This window comes from Pecten maximus, chromosome 1, assembly GCF_902652985.1.
Source record: "Pecten maximus chromosome 1, xPecMax1.1, whole genome shotgun sequence".
Classification (NCBI taxonomy): domain Eukaryota; kingdom Metazoa; phylum Mollusca; class Bivalvia; order Pectinida; family Pectinidae; genus Pecten; species Pecten maximus.
The window spans coordinates 55,503,254-55,523,994 of record NC_047015.1 but is presented as its reverse complement, the minus strand read 5'-3'; the positions used below and the strand labels follow the sequence as shown (position 1 = coordinate 55,523,994).

Sequence of the window (20,741 nt, the reverse complement as noted above, 5' to 3'; positions counted from 1 at the left end):
ACACAATATTAAGTTCAAATTGTAGAACTTATAGCTCGTAGAGACATTGCACAAAATATATAAATCACGGTCTATATAAACTTTATATATAAGCCTAGCACATAAAAATGGAGCTTTGGGCTGGAAAATTTACGCTATGTCCTATGCACAAGCCAAGTCCAAGTAGGCTGTACTGTACTGCATACAGGTAAATAAATGTATGCGCATTTAATGTTTTCGAAATTCGGTCAGTCTTGTTGGCTCTGTGGCTCATAGTGAGTGTCCAGTAGAAATCATTGTAGACGCAGCCATGGTACAAACCGTCACGCGTTTTCAAAAACAATCATTATCTTTTTCTAAAATATTAAATGTAACAAATATTGGACATTAAAAAATATGCCTAGTATTGATAAGTGTTTGGAAAATATTCAGTAAATATAAATTGCTGTCCAGTGCGCCGGCCATCGGGGTAATTTCCGGGTTACGGAATGTGCCGAAGGTTCCCGATTGTCTTCGGTAATGAAAAGCTTGAAATTTGGGTATCTTTCCGACATCGTTATATGAATCTTAAACTTTTTAAATTTTGCAACCCATATGATTGAAAAAAGAGTGTAAATACAACTATGAAGCAATGAAATTAGTCAGTGACCGAATATCTGTGTCAAGTAAATTTGAGATGACACTCAAGTCCACCATAGTTTAAACTGTTTGGTTTAGCATTGTATAACGTGATTGTGATGTATTCCTACACAAGGTTTGCAGGTGTATGACCCACATTTCCATGTTCTCCCAATTATCTACAATCTAAACAATGTAGACTTCGTTTATCTAGTGCATATTTCTTAAGAACGAAATATTTACCAACAACTGAACTTTCTTCGATCATAGAGTAAATGCATTTTAGCATTCGCTCAACCACTCACGAATCCTAGGAGAGAACGAAACAGCTGTAATGTACAGACCCATATCAACTATTCGCCACACAAATGTACAATTTCATTGATAAATTTATATTTATCAAATGCCTATTCATTGTATGTCGTTTGTTAAACTTTTATTATAAAACACATGTAGAGTATCTTGTTGAATTCATAATCTTTTATTTATTTCCGAAGGCTAACGTCTAGCACTCTTAGTATAAACTACATTGCATGGGAACTATAATTCCGATGTGACAGGGATGTATATATACATGTCCCTGCTTATGGAGATCACAGATTCATCATCATTTTATTAAACTTTTCACTTTCAAGGGTCAATGTCAACCTAAATGAGAACGGGGTCAAAAGTGTAAGAAACTGGCCAAGTCATATCACAGAATGAGTTTTATAAGTACACGTAAGTACCCGGATGATCCATGTCTAACCAGGCTCTATATTGAGGTTGCTACTCGATTAACTTTTCTAATGATACATGTATACATCTAAGCGATATCGTTTTCCATCTGAATATGAATGTGAAGTTTAGTTTCCGTGACCTAGAAATGGTGTATATGAGAACTAACCTGTATTAAGCTGTTCCGTCAAAAATAGAAACCAGAAGTTCACCGAGAAATTTCAAAATGAAGTTGATTAAAAATTATCTGGTAAATGTAGTAAATCACTCTTGTAAGCCATATGGTGAATCATGATGAACTAAGGGAGGCAACCGGAATATCTAAAACTCATTTACAGAGAATCGAACCTCGGTCGTCTTGACGATAGGCGAACACTATCCATTAAGTTAACGAATGCTTATATATTGTAAGAGTGCAAAGAAAAAAATGAAAGAAAGTGTTTAGTAAGAAACAAGGAGAAAATATAAGGGGAAAGGTTGTTTAGATTTTGAATGCCAAAACCAAATCGGTCTCAAAATTTAATATGCAGCTTAACTTTCAAGACACATGAAATCTGTGAAAGACGTTTTAAGTCAAATCAGATATTTTTTTCTTGCAATTTGCTCCAAAATTGAATAAACACAAATTATGATAAAGAGGACAAATTTGGTATAAAACCCATGAAAGATGTATTGAATATTTCATCAGAAATAGCGACAAAAAAAAATATCAAAATAAAAGACCGTCATTCATTTTCTGACAAGGTAAAAACTTCATAAATCATAAACCATCCCATGGTCAGTACTTTCGGAAGTTTGGCATTAACAAACTTAATGGTCAAAATCCAACAAAGGCTCAAAATCCGCAATTATTGGTCAAGGAAACCCTACGAATGAAATTTGAGAAAGATCCTTTATCATAAGTTATCAGGGTATTTCAATAGACATCGAACAACCTGGCGATTGGCAGTCTCGAACAACCTGTCGATTCGCAGTCTCGAACAACCTGGCGATTGGCAGTCTCGAACAACCTGTCGATTCGCAGTCTCGAACAACCTGGCGATTGGCAGTCTCGAACAACCTGTCGATTGGCAGTCTCGAACAACCTGTCGATTGGCAGTCCCGAACAACCTGTCGATTGGCAGTCTCGAACAACCTGTCGATTCGCAGTTTCGAACAACCTGTCGATTCGCAGTCTCGAACAACCTGTCGATTGGCAGTCTCGAACAACCTGTCGATTCGCAGTTTCGAACAACCTGTCGATTCGCAGTCTATCACCGCCACAAAACAATATCGCTTGATTTTATACCTTAATCTCTCATCTGATGGCATTGGCTTGTAGTTTATTGAATTCTCATCATAAGCGAAACCATTAACTCTAAAATTGTGACCTTGACCTATACAATTTTTAAAGTGAGTTGTTTTGTCGATGTTTATGTCAAGTTGTTAATCCATTCTTAGATGTCTAATTAGTGTGTACACAGTACAATGGCTTGATCATCAAGCGATTGAGAGCTAGTGAAAACGAGACTTCCGGGGTAAAGGTCACAGCGACCGATTTCGTCAGTATTAATGCAGATGTTGTAAAAGACATTATGAACGTTTTGGACAGTGAAGACGAGGAGAAAATAGAGACAGAGGAGGAACATTCCGTAATCAGTGGTGCTACGGCGAGTGATTATTTACACGTGATAAGCCATTTTCTGGGGTCCCAAAATGATATGTCAGATGTTTTTAGTACGTTTTATACACTTGCCTCACACGAAAAGTTACAGCAGAAAATTATAACTGACTTAAAATAATTGAATCGCTTTTAATTTGTACTTGCTTGTAATTTTATTTTAGTATTTTCATACAGCGAAGTTTTTAGGAAAAAACAATAAAATTCGTAATACACGTAATACGAATTATCAATATAACAAACTGATTCAGTTGGTCCCCTGGGATTCGTTATAACGGTGTTTTACTGTAGTCAGACGAATTACCGTTTGATGTAAGAACCTGGTCTCTGTTCTGGTGGCCTTGATTTGTAGCTTATTCGCATTTGATATAAGATTCACCGAGACCTCCGACATGGTCTCTTTGACCGATAGACGACTTCTTATTTGATTTCAGAATTTGACTTCTGATATGGTGAAATGGACATATAGTCAATCGACTTATCATTTATGTCAGACCTTGACCTCTAACGTGGTGAGCTTGAGCTGGTGGTTTTGACTTGCACATGTAGTTACTCAACTCAACATATGATGAGATACAATGACCTCTGACATGAGAAAAGTTTTGTATTCAAGTAATATTTCTGTTAAATTGACTGTCATAATTTAATCAGCATTTTCACGTATAAACCATCCTGTTTTTTTAGTGTATCAAGCATCCTTAATGCTTTTGTAGTGTATAAGCATCCTTAATGTGTTTAGTGCATCTAGCATCCTTGATGCTTTTGCAGTGCGTCAAGCTTCTTTAATGTTTTCTAGTGAATCGAGCATCCTTAATATGCTAGCAGCGTAATTAAACCCTTCACACCAACTCTTTGATATTGCTAGTTTAGTAATAAGTAGCATTACTATAGTCTCTAGTACATCTAGTAATGTCAGAGGTACATTGTCAGATGTTATTTTATTAAGTCCCCCAAACAGTTCTTTAAAAAGTTGTTACTGTTACTGTTGTTTATAGTCCGTTTCTTATTATTATTCTTCCGCCAAGTTTTGTCCGACGCGTTTCTCGAACACTGTAAGTCGGATTGAAATGAAACTTTGCGTGAACAAAGATGGCAATTTGAAGGTGTGCACCATACTATTTATTTTTCGATCAGACATCCAATATGGCCACCAGAGCCCATAATTGGCTAAAATGTAATGGGCTATAACTCTATAACCGTTGGTTGCACTGAAATGAAACTTGGTGGGAATAAAGATGAACATGTGAAGATTATTTTAAGAAACTTTTCCCCCGAAATCAAAGATGGCTGTCGCGGCTACTGATTTTGAAATTTGAAAATTTTCCTATTTCTATGGTGTACGCCAGGGTTCTACGCCAGCTCCCCTTATATTTTCATTATAACTTTGATTTCATGAAATTTGGTATTAAGGTGTCTCATGATACTTAAAACATTACTGCAACTTCCGTTTCTAGATTGAAAAACTGGCGGCTATTTCCTAGCCTCTGATTGGTCGAAATTTAGATATTGTTTGATTTTGATAAAATTTGGTATGTAAGGATATTAGGGGACTGCAAAATCAACTGAATGCATTTTGTTGCCACAGCAACCATACGGAGGCTTCTGATTGGTCGAAATTTAGATATTGTCCAATTTTTGATGAAATTTAGTATGTAGGTACATCATGGGACACCAGTCACTCTCCTAACCTCGCTTTCACTTTTTTTAACAAAATGGCTGCCAATTCCTGGCCTCTGATTGGTCTAAATTTACATATTGTCCAATTTTGATGAAATTTGGTATGTAGGTACATCATGGCACACCGGTCACTCTCGTAGCCTCACTTTCACTATTTAACAAAATGGCTGCAATTTCCTTGCCTCTGATTGGTCCAAATGTGCATATTGTCCGATTTTGATCAAATTTTGTATGAAGCTATATCATGGGACTCCGGTCACTCTCGTAACCTCACTTTCACATTTGAACAAAATGGCCGCCATTTCCTTGCCTCTGATTAATCCAAATTGCATATTGTCAGATTTTGATGAAATTTGGTATGTAGGGGTATTAGGGGACTGCAAAATCAACTGAATGGGGTTCGCTACCATAGCAACCATGCCGAAGCTTCTGATTGGTCAAAATTTAGATATTGTTTGATTTCAATGAAATTTGGTATATAGGGATATTGAGGGATGATGAACGTAATGGTGTGACTGGGGGTGTTTTGGGGACTTCTGTAATGGTTTCCCATTACAATTAGCACTTGTTTTTAATAATTTTATATTATTATTTCTATGATTTTATCTTTTGTCTTTTTGTCATTAAGTGCAGCCTAACTCCTTTTCAGTGATTTTGTTTATGACAGTTATCTTAAATTATCTATGATTTCAGAGCTTGACCCCCAATATGATGATCTCGTCCAGTAGTAAGGCAATACATTCGATTCAAACCCTAGCATCCGAGTTGGATATCTTCATTTAGTCAGGTGACTTTGATGTCAGACCTTGACTTTTGACTTGGTGATATTTACCTGTTGTTGAGGTTCTCATTAGATTTGACCTGGTGATCTTGACCTGTAGTCAGTCGACTTTTCATCTGATTTCTGACCTTGACCTCTGAAGTGGTTACCTTGATCTGTATCTGGGTTCATGGACATTTGACTGCTGTGACCTTGGGAGTAGGTCAACATGATTAATTTGAACGAACTTGGTAGCCCTTTGTCCCAGTATGCCAATGAGCATCAGCTTAATATCATGACCCTGGGTTCTTGATTAATGAGAAGTTGTCAAAGATTTTAACACATTGGACTTCTGTGACCTTGAAAGTAGGTCAAGGTCATTCATTTGAACAAGCAAGGTTATCCTTCATCCCAGCATGCAACTTGCTAATTGAGAAGTGGTTTGAAGGTAAGTTGACACCTGATGGGCAGCTGATGCTGCACCGTGGTATAATCTCAATTACTCTTGAGGCAGGTGAGTTATTGATGATCTTAACCTCTGTAAGGTCAAACTAGAACAATTACAGGTCAGCAAGGGCCCATCGTGTGTCTCTTTATCCCCATAATCATCAAGATGCCAATATCACAGAGGTTGACATTTGACATTTAGATTCAAAGAAGCAAAATATACATTATACATGTATAAGTACTGTGATGTGACTGTTCAATACGAGGAACGAAGTAAACTTCTGAAGAAATATGAGGGATGATTGATATGTTGTGAGCCTCATATTGAAGGAGATACTCAAGGATTTTCTTTTAAGTCCTACTATTCTTTGACTATATAGGGTCGTGTTCCGAAGGACTGGTCTCGTTTGGTTAGTTTATATTGACAGGGTAGCACTCCAAAGTTAACAAGACAAGTGGCTTTTGCAAATTGGACAAAGTCAGTGAAAGAGCAGTGATGCAATATTCGCATAAAAAAGGTTTAAAACCTAGGATCCATAATGATATGGTAGCAACACTAAAGATGCACCTTCATATGCTACAGTGGAAAGGTGGGTGGCAGAATTTAAGCGCGACCGACAGAGCCTTGAGGACGACCCCCATCCTGGAAGGCCTGTCAATGTTGCAACACCAGAAATGGCCAATAAAGTTCATGATATTGTTATGACTGAAAGGCGAGTCACAGAAAGATATATAGCCAGTAGAGTTGGCTTTCCACAGGAAAGAGTAAATTCCATTTTGACCGAGGATCTTGCAATGAGAAAGCTTTTGGCCCGATGGGTACCATGACATCTGACAATTGATCAGAAGCACACCAGGCACACATAATCGCATGCTTATCTTAACCTTTTTGAGGAAGATCCTGCCAACTTTCTTCAGAGATTTGTTACTATGGATGAAACATGGGTCATTCATTTTACCCCAGAGGCTGAACAACAATCGAAACAATGAAAGCACCCTTGCTCTCCCCCGTCAAAGAAGGAAAAGACTGTTTCATCAGCTTGGAAGGTTATGCCTCTGTTTTCTGGGACGCAGATGGTATTCTGTTAATAGATTATCTCCAAAAGGGACAAACAATCAATGACACACACTATGCTTCACTTCTGAGGCAGTTACGGGAAAATGTTTAACTTAAGCCGTGGAAAGCTCACTTAAAAGGTGTGTTATTTCACCAGAACAATGCTCCTGTTCAGAAGTCTGTCGTTGCCATGACTACCATTTATGAGTATGGCTTCAAATTGTTTGAGCATCCGCCTTATTCACCTTATTCATCAGACTTTCATCTACTTCCAAAACTGAAAACCGTTATTTCAGGCACCAAATTTCAGTCTGATGATGATGTCTTACATGCAGTGGATGACCTTCTGAACAGCCAAGAAAAGGAGTTCTATAAAAGTGGCATTGAGGCCCTTAAACACTGCTGGCAAAAGTGTATAGATACTGAAGGGGATTATGTTGAAAAATTATAAAATATGTCCGGCAAAATTCAAATCCTTCAATATGAGGCTCAAGACATATTAATCAGCCTTTGTATATGCTGGACAAACAGAAAACTGTGAACACTGATCTTATACTCAAAGCTTTCAATTGCTTTATTTAAACATTTAAATCCTCATTTATTAACAGCAAAGGTCATTGTCAGAGATCACCCTTATCCTTGATCTTTTGACCTGAAGGACCTTGACCTTTGACCATAACCTTTGATCAGTTGACTTCTTGTTTAATTCCAACAAACTTTGCTATATGATGTCATAACAAAATGTCATACAGTGAATAGATAAAATATGTGACCTTGACTTTTGATCCAGTGACTCACCCTCATTCGACTTCTTAAGCTTGTTTAGTTCCACATAACTTTACTTCATAATGATATATGAAAATATCTGTATAAAAGCTACAAAATTTGACCTTGACCTTTAGCCTAAATTAGGCCTGATGACCTTGACCTCTTACCTTGTTTTTTATTTTACCTCAGTGTGTATTATTATTATGAACAGAACCTCACGATCAATTTTCATGTAAATCAGTCCATCAATAATATTGAACAAAACTTTTTTTGTAGACAGACTGATGGATGGACAGACAGTTTGATTATAATTAGGAACCTGTATTTCCGACACAGGGCCCTAATTACTAGAAAATGTGTGAAAAGTACATGTATATTGTTATTAACCAATTTAAGAATGAAACAGTAAAAAAAAAAAGTGCTTATGATTTTGTTCGCAGCTTATTAACTTCACCATTATCAGTAAGATGTATTTTGAGGTGTGGGCCTTCCTTGTGGAGACAAGATGCTGGATATTTTCTACACAATCCATGTGGTCAATGGAGAATAATTTTTGGCACTAGTTGTTGGCGTCAAGGACAAAGACAGGAAAGTTGATGTTGATTAATTGTCAAAAAATCGCAGAGTTCATTAAGTTATGGTGGAGACTAAAAGAAAAGAGCTGGAAGCAGGCAGGCAGTGATTGGCCAATCACTGTTGACGAAATTACCAAATTTTCCAGAATAGGAGTCAAAATGCCTCATTAAAGGACTAACTGGCCGATGACATCCTCAATTAGGCAATGGTATTAATGCAATGTTAATTACTCTAAATAAAAGACACAACACAAAACAATGTATTTCTATGTTTATTTGTACGTGATATTTTACTCATCATCAGCCTATACATTGTTATCATACTAAACAGTATATATATATATATATTTGGTTAATCTCGAGGTGTTAACTTAATAATCATCATTATATTCTCAAATATAAGTACAGTAATCATTTCAACCTCAGGTCACACAGGAAACATGTTGAAAAAAAAAGAAAAGTAAAAAAAAAAAAAGCTCCCCAAGTCTTCTGATGCTATAACAGCACAAATTCCCATCCTGGCTTTGACATTCTTGTATTCCTTGAAAGTTCTTTGACCTTTAAGATATCCTAATCCAATCATTTTAAAAAATTCATCAAATTTAAGCATCTTTTCACAAATCTATCTTTTAAACCCTTGAATTATAAGTGTCTTCTCTCCTACCTATGTTTTGTTCATCAAGTTTAAAATGTCTTTTTTTCTTCTAACTACCATTGCTTAAATTTCAGGGCTAAAGATTCTTGTAATATATATACAATGTTCTATTTGAGCTTTCATTGTTATTAAACATTAACAGGATGGATAACACTTCAACTCATTTCAGCTCTGGTGAGCACCAATTTTTGTCTCCCTTTTTCCTATAATCTTTCCAGATTCCTAGATCCCAGGCTTCTCTGAATACCTTCCTTTCCCTCCCAGGCCTCACCATTTCCACCTACTTGATCTTCCGTCCAAGGCCTCACCATCCCCCACCCTCACTACTTCTCTGAAGTCAAGTGGTTTACAAAAACCTTCATTACCATCTTTATACAATTGGAGACCTGGCTGTGATTTCTTGAACCTTCCTTAACTTATAAAAATGTTCCATAGGACAGAATTACTGGATTTAAGGAACTGTCCTTAAATTCTGTAACACTTTCCTATATGAAGTTTTAAGTTGAGGAATATCGATGAATCTGGCCCCTGGAAGTGCAGGCAGGATAAACCTGGCTCCTGAAAGTGCAGACAGGATAAACCTGGCTCCTGAAAGTGCAGACAGGATAAACCTGGCTCCTGAAAGTGCAGGCAGGATAAACCTGACTCCTGAAAGTGCAGGCAGGATAAACCTGGCTCCTGAAAGTGCAGGCAGGATAAACCTGGCTCCTGAAAGTGCAGGCAGGATAAACCTGGCTCCTGAAAGTGCAGACAGGATAAACCTGGCTCCTGAAAGTGCAGACAGGATAAACCTGGCTCCTGAAAGTGCAGGCAGGATAAACCTGACTCCTGAAAGTGCAGCCAGGATAAACCTGACTCCTTGAAGTGCAGGCAGGATAAACCTGGCTCCAGGAAGTGCAGGCAGGATAAACCTGGCTCCAGGAAGTGCAGGCAGGATAAACTTGACTAAGCTTGCAGCATTCTTCTTTAATACAAATAAAACATTTACTTTATTTTTCAATATGTTGTTGCCTTATAGAAAAAGCACAAATGATGATGATCTAACATTGCAATAAAAATTTCAGCTATAATGAATTTGTTAGCTAAATGTAATGTGGACACGATTTGTTCTTATGAAAATATGTATTTCAAACCACGATATAAATGGTGTATTACGATAACATAAAGACACTAACGGTCTCTTTTTCAATATGATTTTCTCCCAAAACAACCATCTGTCAACCAAAGTACAGCAGAATGATGCATATCTAAATGGCACACATACAAATGTTCACTCCAAACTTTGAAGTACTGTATATGACCTAATAAGGGCGCAAGGCATGGGTAATTGACAGTGGGGCGCCCTTATTAGGATTCGTTATTCTGAAGTTTTATGAAACAGACTATACCTTATCGCAGAATACCCAAGGCTGTGAAAATATTCAAGATGAAGATATCTGTTCATAATCAGAAATCAAGCTCAAACTTTGACACTCAACGATTTTTTTTCTTGTGAGAAAAAATGTAGGGGCACCCTTATTAGGTCAAATACGGTATCTTAATTCTTGCCATCTCTCACAAATAGTATACCTGTCCAAAAAAATTACTGCAAACCAACTTATTTTTCGTGTGCGTTTATTTTTCACATCTGAGGCGATCAAAATTTCTGAAAATTACTTGCCGTGAAATAGTTTCAATAACAGGTACAGTAGGCCTTTTGTTAGGGTAAATCATGAATTTAAATCACTGTGAAAAAGTCGTTAGATATGAAAACGTTAAATTATGTCGCCATGAAGAAAAGGTGGTTTATAGTATTTCTGAGAGGTTTCAATATGCAGCACTCTACTGTAGTGTCATTGTATACTGTAACCGTACACATTCTGAACCAATGGAAAACAATTCAATACAGTACTATAATATTCAGGGATGTCAAAATATTTGATTGTAGTTTTTTTTGAGGCAACAATGCCTGTTGGAAAAATACAGAACAACAATATTTAAACCAATGCGAAATATTCATAACAAGTATTTCCAAATTTCACAAAAGGACTAAACAATTACCATTTGAACCATCCTGCTAATTCATGGAATAAAACTGTCAAAGTAAGAGTGCCGAAATTTGTGTGACAAAATATGAATTACCTGGTGAGGTCAGAGGTCAATGGTCAAAATAAGTGTTATACACATGGCATGGACAATATAATAAACACATCAGCTGAAATATATCACTAGTTTATCAATATTGTATTCAATGTTATTTATCCAACAATAAGCCCTTGTCTGTAAATAAGCTCGCCCCTATATCGAGTCCGAGTTTTTTTATGTGTTGGAGCCCCCCCAGGGCTTATTACAGGATAAATAGTTCAAAAAGAAACAAGCTGAATGGTGGATAGTAGTAAATAGCACCATGGCATAGTGTGGACAGAAAATGGTGGTACAGTGAAACCTGTCTAATCTGACATTTCTGTGTTCTTACCTGTCTTGCCTGACATCTCTGTCATTAAACTTGTCTAATCAGATCCCAGGTATTCCGACAACTTGTCTAATCTGACATCTCTGTAATTTAACTTGTCTAATCTGACACTGTATTCTGACAACCTGTCGAATCTGACATCTCTGTATATTAATTTGTCTAATCTGATGCTGTATTCTGACAACCTGTCTAGCCTGACATATCTGTATATTAACTTGTCTAATCTGACTCCTGTGTACTCTGACAACCTGTCTAATATGACATCTCTATATTCTTACCTTTCTTATGAGACATCTCTGTATATTAACTTATCTAATCTGACCATGTGTATTCTAGCAACCGGTCTAATTTGACCCCTGCGTTTTCTTACAACCTGTCTTATCTGACATTTCTGTATATTAACTTGTCTAATCTGACTCCTGTGTATTCTGACAACCTGTCTAATCTGACACATCTGTATTTGTCCTCATCTGACCTGTTTCATCTGACAACCTGTCAAATCAGTCATTTCTGTAATATGTCTAATCTGAACCCCTGTTTATTCTGACAACCTGTCTAACCTGACACAACTGGATTCTGATATTCTGTCTCCTGTGGCTGTCTTATCCTTATCCTTTGTATTCTGACGTCCTGTCTAACATGACCAGTAGATGGGGGCAATATAAGTCAGGTTTCACTGTAGCATTCTGGTATAATATATAACGACAAGTTAAACATTTTAACACTAAATACAAATAAAAAATGTACAAGTATATAGTTTTTTCATTCCAAAATCAAATATCAGCAGAAAAAATGCATATGAAGATGTACCACCATCTGTGAAAGAAACATTATGCAAACTGTTGATAGATGAATAATGTTTTTCCCCTTGTCAACAATACGATAATCATAAATATAAATTACCAATGATTTAAGATCAACAACAAAATATTTCACAAAGTTGGCAGGGATGTTGCAAAACACATAGTTTTCATGAATACATTCATTTACTTGTTCATATCTAAGAATTTTTATTCAAAAAGGTTACAATAGTGGTAACCTTTACCAGACATTCATAGCTGTGAATGGCCTCTCTTAAGAGGATAGTGAAACCTGTCAAATCTGACCTTTTTTCAAAATTTGTGAATGAAGTAACTCACAATTAAAGTGAAACTGAAATATTGTACATTTTTGTGTATAAACTAACAATGGACACAGATTATATCTAGGAACACTTAATAATTATTTCATGATACAACAAATATTTCAAAACTAATGTTAAATAGCTATGGAAGATTTAAATGATTTCATTTCCACAAATTTAGCAAAAATTTATCTCTGACAAAAAAGTGATCAACTAAATTCACTCATGAAATATTGCTGATTGGAGTAACGGATAAGACAGATTTTTTTCATATTTTGTCAAATGACAAAAATCTGCATCTAATTGCCATATTTATCAGGTAATAAGCCCATGTCTGGTAATAAGTCCATGTCTGATAATAAGCCCATGTCTGGTAATAAGTCCATGTCTGATAATAAGCCCATGTCTGATAATAAGCCCATGTCTGGTAAATAAGCCCATGTCTGATAATAAGCCCATGTCTGGTAATAAGTCCATGTCTGATAATAAGCCCATGTCTGGTAATAAGCCCATGTCTGATAATAAGCCCATGTCTGATAATAAACCAGTGTCTAATCATAAGCTTTCTACAACCCATTGTAGCTCAGAAGAAATGAAAAAAGCTAGAGTTTGAGCTTATTTTGTCCCCCCAGGCTTATTGAAGGATAAATACAGTAAAAAAAGAGACGATAAAAAATAGTATATTTTTAACCTTTCTTATAGAATTATAATTTTTTTCATTCTTATCAACAATTAAGAATAACCCTAAAGATGAATGCTAAGCTTTATAGAAACAAGAAGATCATAATAATACATTTTCTTAATTACAGAAATCTGCAAATTTGCAAAAAAAAAAAAATTGTACAGAATTTTTCCAAGTTTACAAGATACAACTATACATGGAAGCCATTGGTGTTTCAGTTGTATTTATCAACTGTGTCTCTATAGTAAAAATTCTTACATAAATCGTCAGCATGTTTTTCTAATCCTAAAATGTTTCTGATCAATATCCCTTAAATATAAAACTATATTTGCCCGTTTCACATCATGTTAAAATAGATTATACTATACCATACAACCACATGTGCAGATTATTGTGATATTAATGTGAACAACACAAGCCAAGATCACAACCGTTTAGTAGGAAGATAATCATCCTAAATAAAGCGCCAAAAATTAGCAAGGCACAAAATAATCAGAAACATACCAATGAGAGAAAAAACAATTATAGAAATGGATGTTAATTTTCTGTGTTGATAATCAGATTTAATATTCACACACAAAGCCCACAATTTAAAATCAACTGAAGAGAGATCTTGGTTTTTCATTTAGTTAAGTCACCCAAAATGAATGCATAAAATAGAATGATTTGAAATTACAGTGGAACCTTGTCACCTTGAAGTCAGTAAAGGTCATAAAAACTTCATTATTTCCCACATTTTTGAGGTAACAAAGTATATTCTATATAGAATTTTTGCTGTAAGAACTGAGATTTGAGTTTGCGTTGTCCGAGTTCGAGATAATGAATTCAACTGTATTTAAAAAAATTCCATTCTATATACTATTCTATCCATCTTTGATTAATAATTCTAAAACAAGCAGAATTCAAAACGTGTGTTTTATGTTCAAATTAAATTAATTGCATAGAGAAGTTAACAAAAACATCATAAATTTTAAGTACATTTTATACAGGAGCAAGATTTCAAGAAAATTCAAGAGGAACAGAGTTATGTCCCTTTGTAAGAAGAGGCAAGGAACAAGAGTTATGTCCCCTTGATCAGATAATGTACATTTGAAATTCTGGTCTGAGAGAAACCTGCAAATAGGTCTACAGGACAAGAATACATGCATGCAAATAGGACCCAAAGTGCAACCACAAAAAACAATAAGAATACATTATATATATTTAAACTGTGAAGATGGTGATATAACTAGCACATGCTGTGGAACGCTATCAATTTCTAATGCAGCTTGCTCAATACTAAACTTGTTTGTGCAAAAAGCCTTCAAGGAATAACTACATGTATCAGTATATATTTCTTGTGTATAGTAAAAATAATTTTTATAGTGTGACCTCAATTTACAGCAAGAAAGCAGGCACTAATGTATAACGACATACAAGCTATTGTCAAATTAAAATTAAAATTGGCACTTAACCTATAGAATTTGAAGACTTGAAATTGTAACAGATTTTCAGAAAAAAATTCACTACTACAAAACACAATGGTTATATTTGTATGGTATCAAATTCTGTACTAACAATATTGATACTGTAATATACTATTTAAACATATAGTGATTCAAATCCTATACATGTATCTTATGATAGCAGAACACCCTTAAGAAACTGAATGGCCATGGTTAAGCTGATAGATAGCTCATTAGGGTCAATTTTTTTTAAAGAGATTCAAAATGTGATTAAAACAATTAAATTCATTCATATAACATCCCATTAGTAATTAGTCAATTTTGCTATTTAGTCAATTTTTTTTTGTTTTTTATAGTCATTTTTTGGTTTATTCAGTCATTTTAAAGTGTTTTCATCAGATGGAAAATAAAACTAGAATATTATGCTTAAAATTAGAAAATCATGATCAATGCAGCCACACATTGAAATGATAAATCTTCTCAGATTGTGATCAGTAAGATGCTGACATTTTTACCAAAGAAGATGTTTCGGTGTCTCTTGTTTTATATTGAATATATAACTCACATAACAACATGTTTCACATTCTTCTTTTAAATGACAAGATAGGGTGAACTTTATTGCTATTCGGTTGGTTCATCCAGGGAAAGACACAATCAAGTCAATTTGTGACGCTTTGTTGTATTTCCAGTATGTACATCACTGGAAACACAATAAAATAAATGTCTTGACTCTAAAAATCTCTGACATTTGTATAATTGTTTGATTATGCATTTTCTTTTGTAATAAACGGCCTGGTATTTCACAGTCAGACTAGGATTACCGACTGTAATTTGTATATTGTACAATTGAGTCAAGCTTGCTGTGTGACTAGTTATCAGATTTGCACATCATAAATGAATGACTCCGCTAATTATTTTAAGGTACATCTAGAAAATTACTAAATATATAAATTTTAAAATGTTATGTAAACTTGATCAAATTTTTGTCATCTATTCAACTCGGAACTTGATACATACATTTAAATTGAAAGAAAAAAAAAGAAAAAAGAAAGAAAAATCACATACATAAACAATATTCCAGAAATGTTAAGACACCTCGAAAAAGAAATAATGCAACCAACAATACAATGAAAACATTACTAAAAAAAAAAAACCACAAAATAAACAAGGGGAGATAACTCTATCATACAGAATTTCTTGTCAAAAGTACCTCTTTGGGTGTTCTTTTCCTACTCTTGAACAAGCAAAATAACATTTTAACATAGCTTTTACCACACAAGTCACAAATATTATCTCGATCACCTCCTTAAAACATCATTTTAAATTCTTGAGCAATTTCAAACAAAAAATTATAATAATTAAAATTCAATTACACACTAAAAATTTTGTTGACTTTGTCACATGGGGGAAAATATCTAAACTGAAATGTCAAGGTCCAAACATATTATTTACCTGTCATGGTAAAAGTACTTTGAAAATTATGGTTTCAAATTTGTACAGTGGTTACCACCAAAGTTTATTTCTCTCAGCAGGAAAATATGTCATATTTGAATATGTCCATCTTAATGTGTAAATTTTAATTTAAATGGTGTTAATAATACAATTCAACCACATGCAGACACTGTTTAAAATACTTTCTGAAGAAGTAAATATGATAATTTGTATAACGAAGATTTAATTTGAGAAAATAATTCCTCAAGTAAATTGTCCGTTTTTTTTCTACTCTGTCAAAGCAGTTCCAAAGTGGTTAAAGATTTGATAATTTAAGATATTTTTCATCAAGAAATATTTTCATATAAACATCTTGACGTGATCTGTAAAGTGCTCAGATCATACTAACACTTTAATTAAATTCCCCTTAATCAGAAACATCTGCTTAAGCTTCTGTAAAGTTCACATAACTTGAAAAGTAAAACCTCTATATACTGCCCCTTGTTCCAATGACATTAATTCTTTTTACTGACACTTTCTGTCAAGGGTCAATTCTTTATAAATTTTCCCTCTCCCAAAATAATTTTTCCAAACATCATTTTTAATTTATTTATTTATTTATTTTAACAATGTTATGCTGATATATAATCAAATTTCTTTATTATGCCAATATTCTTCTAGACAAATGATGACAGTATACTAAGGTTTCAAAGCTATCTATTGTAAAAAATGACAGGGTTCTTGGTTAATGAAAACTATACAATCTGAAGAAGAATTAGAAAGTGCAGAGATAGTGCGTTACGTACAGCACATTAAAATTCGAGCTAAAGAAACCAATTATACCGTAGAGTGCAGAACAGTATACAAATGATACCCCTGGGAACGTCATTCTGCATGGGCCTTCACCTGAAAATTGCATAGTTTGTAAAAAAAAAAAAAAAAAAAAATACTCAATTAAACTGAACACATTAATAATCATGCAAGTAACAAAACAAAACAATCAAGATAACTATCATCAATATTTCATACAAAAAGCAAATTATGCATGAACTAATTGTTAAAACGTAACAAGTCATGCATGAAATTAAATTTCATTGAACTTCTGCCATTTTCTTTAAATTAGTCAGTGCAGGCAGATTTGGGAAAACCAGAAATCTCAAAGGGGCTTTGATGCCCACCACCCAAGTCAGTTTGACCTTTTCTCTAACTATTCTATCTCCTCTTTGCTCTTAATTATCAGTGCTATATTGCTTCATTAACCAATTGTTTGGATCCAAGTTCTATCTGCAGATTGTGGAAATCTTAAATGTTTTAAATTTTAATTTTAAGTGATCTTTTTCACCAGTCCTAGAATTGAACATGAAAAACAATGGATGAAGGTGAACCTTTATCTAAAATTTGAGAAAAACCTGATGTGTTTCTTTCTAAGAAATAGTAATAATTATCTGTAACAATCCAAATCCAAGATGGCTACCTGTCGGCTAATTTATTTTTATCTTTTCCCCCCCAAATAAGTCTCCATATTAAAAAATATCGAAAAAGAGTGAAAATGGATCAAAAATAAGATTTTTTTTTTTTTTTTTTTTTTAATTATGAATCCTTCTGTCACAGCACAAATCAGGAAAAGACTGAACCGCTGACTGCACCACAGAAACGAAACAAAGCACAGACAACATATAAAATCTAAGTTTTCCCAAGGCTATAATCTTACACTGAAATCTGACCACTAAATTTGCCGTTAAGATCATTTGTTTTCATTAAAAGCAAAGAAAAAAGAAATTCTGGTAGACAGTACCCTTAACTATATATTAATAAGTCCATACCTGAGAAAAAAAACACCTATGTTCATTGCACTGACCCTATTTAACCCAGATTTGACCTACATTTGTACAACAGGTGTCGTAAATGAAGCTGAGGACACTTACTCTTCCTGAATACCTGGTCCGATTCTTGTAATTTTTCAGGAGTCTCGATGGAGATCTATATATTCGTTTCTATTTTGACCTTGTGATTTTGAGTTTGAATAATGGTTTGGTTTCTATGTCAATATTCTTTGTTATATTCTAACAAATACTATTTGAATTGTCCTGTATTATGCCCCACTACATATTTGAGCCCAAATGTTTTTGTCTTAGCCCCTTGGGCTCATTGCAGTATAATAGAGGAGATCTCATGGAGCGGAAAGGTTTATATAGATTCATTAGTAGACTTAGTGACTTGGATACTAGCTATAATTACATGTTGAGGACACATTTTAAGCTTTATGAAGTGTAGAAACCTGAAGATTTCAGAGTACGTGTATCTTTTAAAATTCTAAATATGCCTACATACATAAAACAATTAATATCAATGATTTTCAACAAAAAAAAAAATCAAAAAAATCATCAATTTCTAAAGATCTTTTTCTCACATGAATACAAAATGAAATGTTAAACCAGGCCTCCATTTATATTATGTTGCCAGCCAGGATGGGAAAAAGCAAAATATACTGTCAAAAACAAAAAAATACTAGCAAAACATTCAACAACAAAAAACACAAAAAGAGAGTATTAAAAATAAATTGACATTTAAAAAAAAAAAAAAAAATGAGATTAAGATTCATTGATAAATATGACATAACTAACGAAAACATTGCATTTACTAAAATAACAAATCAGTTCTGCTAATAAAGAATTTGATATGAACTGTGGAGAGTGATGTAAATAATACTGGCACAAGCAGACAAATTAGGCATAGTAAAACTGAAGAGAGACTGCTGGGAAGACGAAAAACGAAGACTAGATATACAATGTATGTATATATATATACAAAAAATGTATATGTATACACAGTTATATATGTATGTGCTGTTCTACGGTGTTTTAAAATCTTATGTAACAGCTCAAAAATGCTTGTGAGCTAATGAGACAATTTATTAGCCGTTTTAATTAAGTTTAGTGGAGAAGGTCGCCTTAAAGATTTATTCAAGCATCTTCTGGATCCTGATTCTTGTAATATTACAAACATCCCAGTGACCCCGCCACCACATCATTTTCATGATTTCATACACTATTATAGTTTTAATGAATTAAATGCGATTCATGTAGTGCAACAACTTAAACATTTTTTTTAACCTTTTCTGAAACATCCCCAAAACCTTAGGGTTTTTCTGAATGAGTTTTATCATTTGTTCATTAAATTAATCAAAGATTTTTGTCATTTCAGTTTTCTTCTTTAACATTTTTTTTTTTTTTCAAATCCCTTTTTGGAAAAAAAAGATTAATAGCTCTGCTAGGTTATGAGTACCATACCAAGAATACATTTTTAATTAAGCTTGCCTGTTAATTAAAGCCTAACTTTACTAATGGATCAAGTTAATTCATTAATTCATTATAAATCAAATAATTTGTACAATCCATTTTCCTATTTTTGAAGGAAACTTTTTTAAGATTAAAGGTTTTAAGCTGGAAATGTACATGTACTGTAATATTTTCTATTTTTTCCCCCTGGTTTTGAAATAAATTTTCATAAACTTGTTCTTGAGGCTCAACAAGTCCAATTGATAAAGAACTTTGGATAATTATTTTGAAGCTGTACAATATCAAGATTGGTGAAAGTTTGATTTCTCGATTTACTTTGGAAACTTTCGTGCAGTTGGTGAAAACATAAATTCTTCTATCAGTATTAAATTAAATACCAATTTTTTAAAGACAAATTAATTGAAATACTGAATTTCCTGTGTAGCACTATACTGAATTTCCTGTGTAGCACTCAGCGGATGTGAAATAAGATATTTTCAAAAAATGTTAAATAATTAATAGATTATCTACACCGCAGATTGTCAATGAGCGATACAACAGTAAAATTCATATCATGAATACATTTATTTGATGTATGTGAACCAATCGGATGTTGAATTTGTAATAGATGTGACCAGTGTACATTATAGACTATTTTTCTTTTGATTTTCTTTTTACATCTTGACTTTAAATTTGTGTGTAAATAATATGAGCTCAAATCTGTCTAAATCTATGTAAATTCCTCAGATAGCCCGCAAAAGATATTTCAAGATAAAAATCATGGCATAGTTAAGAAATTATAGTAGATATTTAAATTCATGATGTTAGCTGTTGTTAAAAAGGACATTAACTGGGAAAGCAGGCCTAGAGGTTAAATGGATGTACAAGTCTGAATGTGAAAATCACAGGGTTTATACCACACATGTACTAAATAATAAATATTCATGTTTAAAACTGCAATCTATTGTATATAATTAAATATTATGATGCTCTTTCTCAATTATTTGTAAAAATGAATATTCATAAATCATTATGATTAAAATGAATATTCATAAATCATTATGATTAAAATGAATATTCATAAGATCATTATGATTAAAATGAATATTCATAAGATCATTATGATTAAAATGAATATCAATTAAAACGGGACAAACCCAAGATGGATATGGAAGGAGAATAATAATCAATGTAATTTTGTTTGGAATCAAATTCCCTCAGAAAATGTTTTGAAGATTTTTAAGGGAGAAAAATGTTTATAAATGGGAAAGGTATAGTGTTCTTCATCTATTATGCTGTTCTGGTCTGACCAGGGTCCAGTAACGTCACTACAGTAGAAAACACATCTTATAAGTCGGGGATCGGCACCAGATGAAACTGGGCATTGGATCCGATAGACTGAACATACCAGAATCAG

At 33.8% G+C, this 20,741-nt stretch overlaps 2 protein-coding genes across 2 annotated transcripts in view; both read right to left on the bottom strand.

The window, feature by feature from the left end:
- Positions 1 to 9,364: 9,364 nt before the first annotated feature.
- LOC117320117 lies at positions 9,365 to 10,965 on the bottom strand. The gene is made up of 2 exons (XM_033874818.1): positions 10,954 to 10,965; positions 9,365 to 9,877 (listed from the first exon to the last, which is right to left on the bottom strand). Exons 1-2 carry the CDS (start codon positions 10,963 to 10,965, stop codon positions 9,365 to 9,367), a joined length of 525 nt encoding a protein of 174 aa, XP_033730709.1.
- A 2,727-nt stretch (positions 10,966 to 13,692) lies between these two features.
- LOC117338457 overlaps positions 13,693 to 20,741 on the bottom strand; it is a 158,843-nt gene continuing 151,794 nt past the window's right edge. Inside the window, exon 34 of the mRNA XM_033899813.1 lies at positions 13,693 to 16,952. Within this exon, the coding sequence (XP_033755704.1) occupies positions 16,932 to 16,952 (21 nt within the window). The 3' untranslated portion in view covers positions 13,693 to 16,931. The remainder of the gene's footprint in view (positions 16,953 to 20,741) is intronic.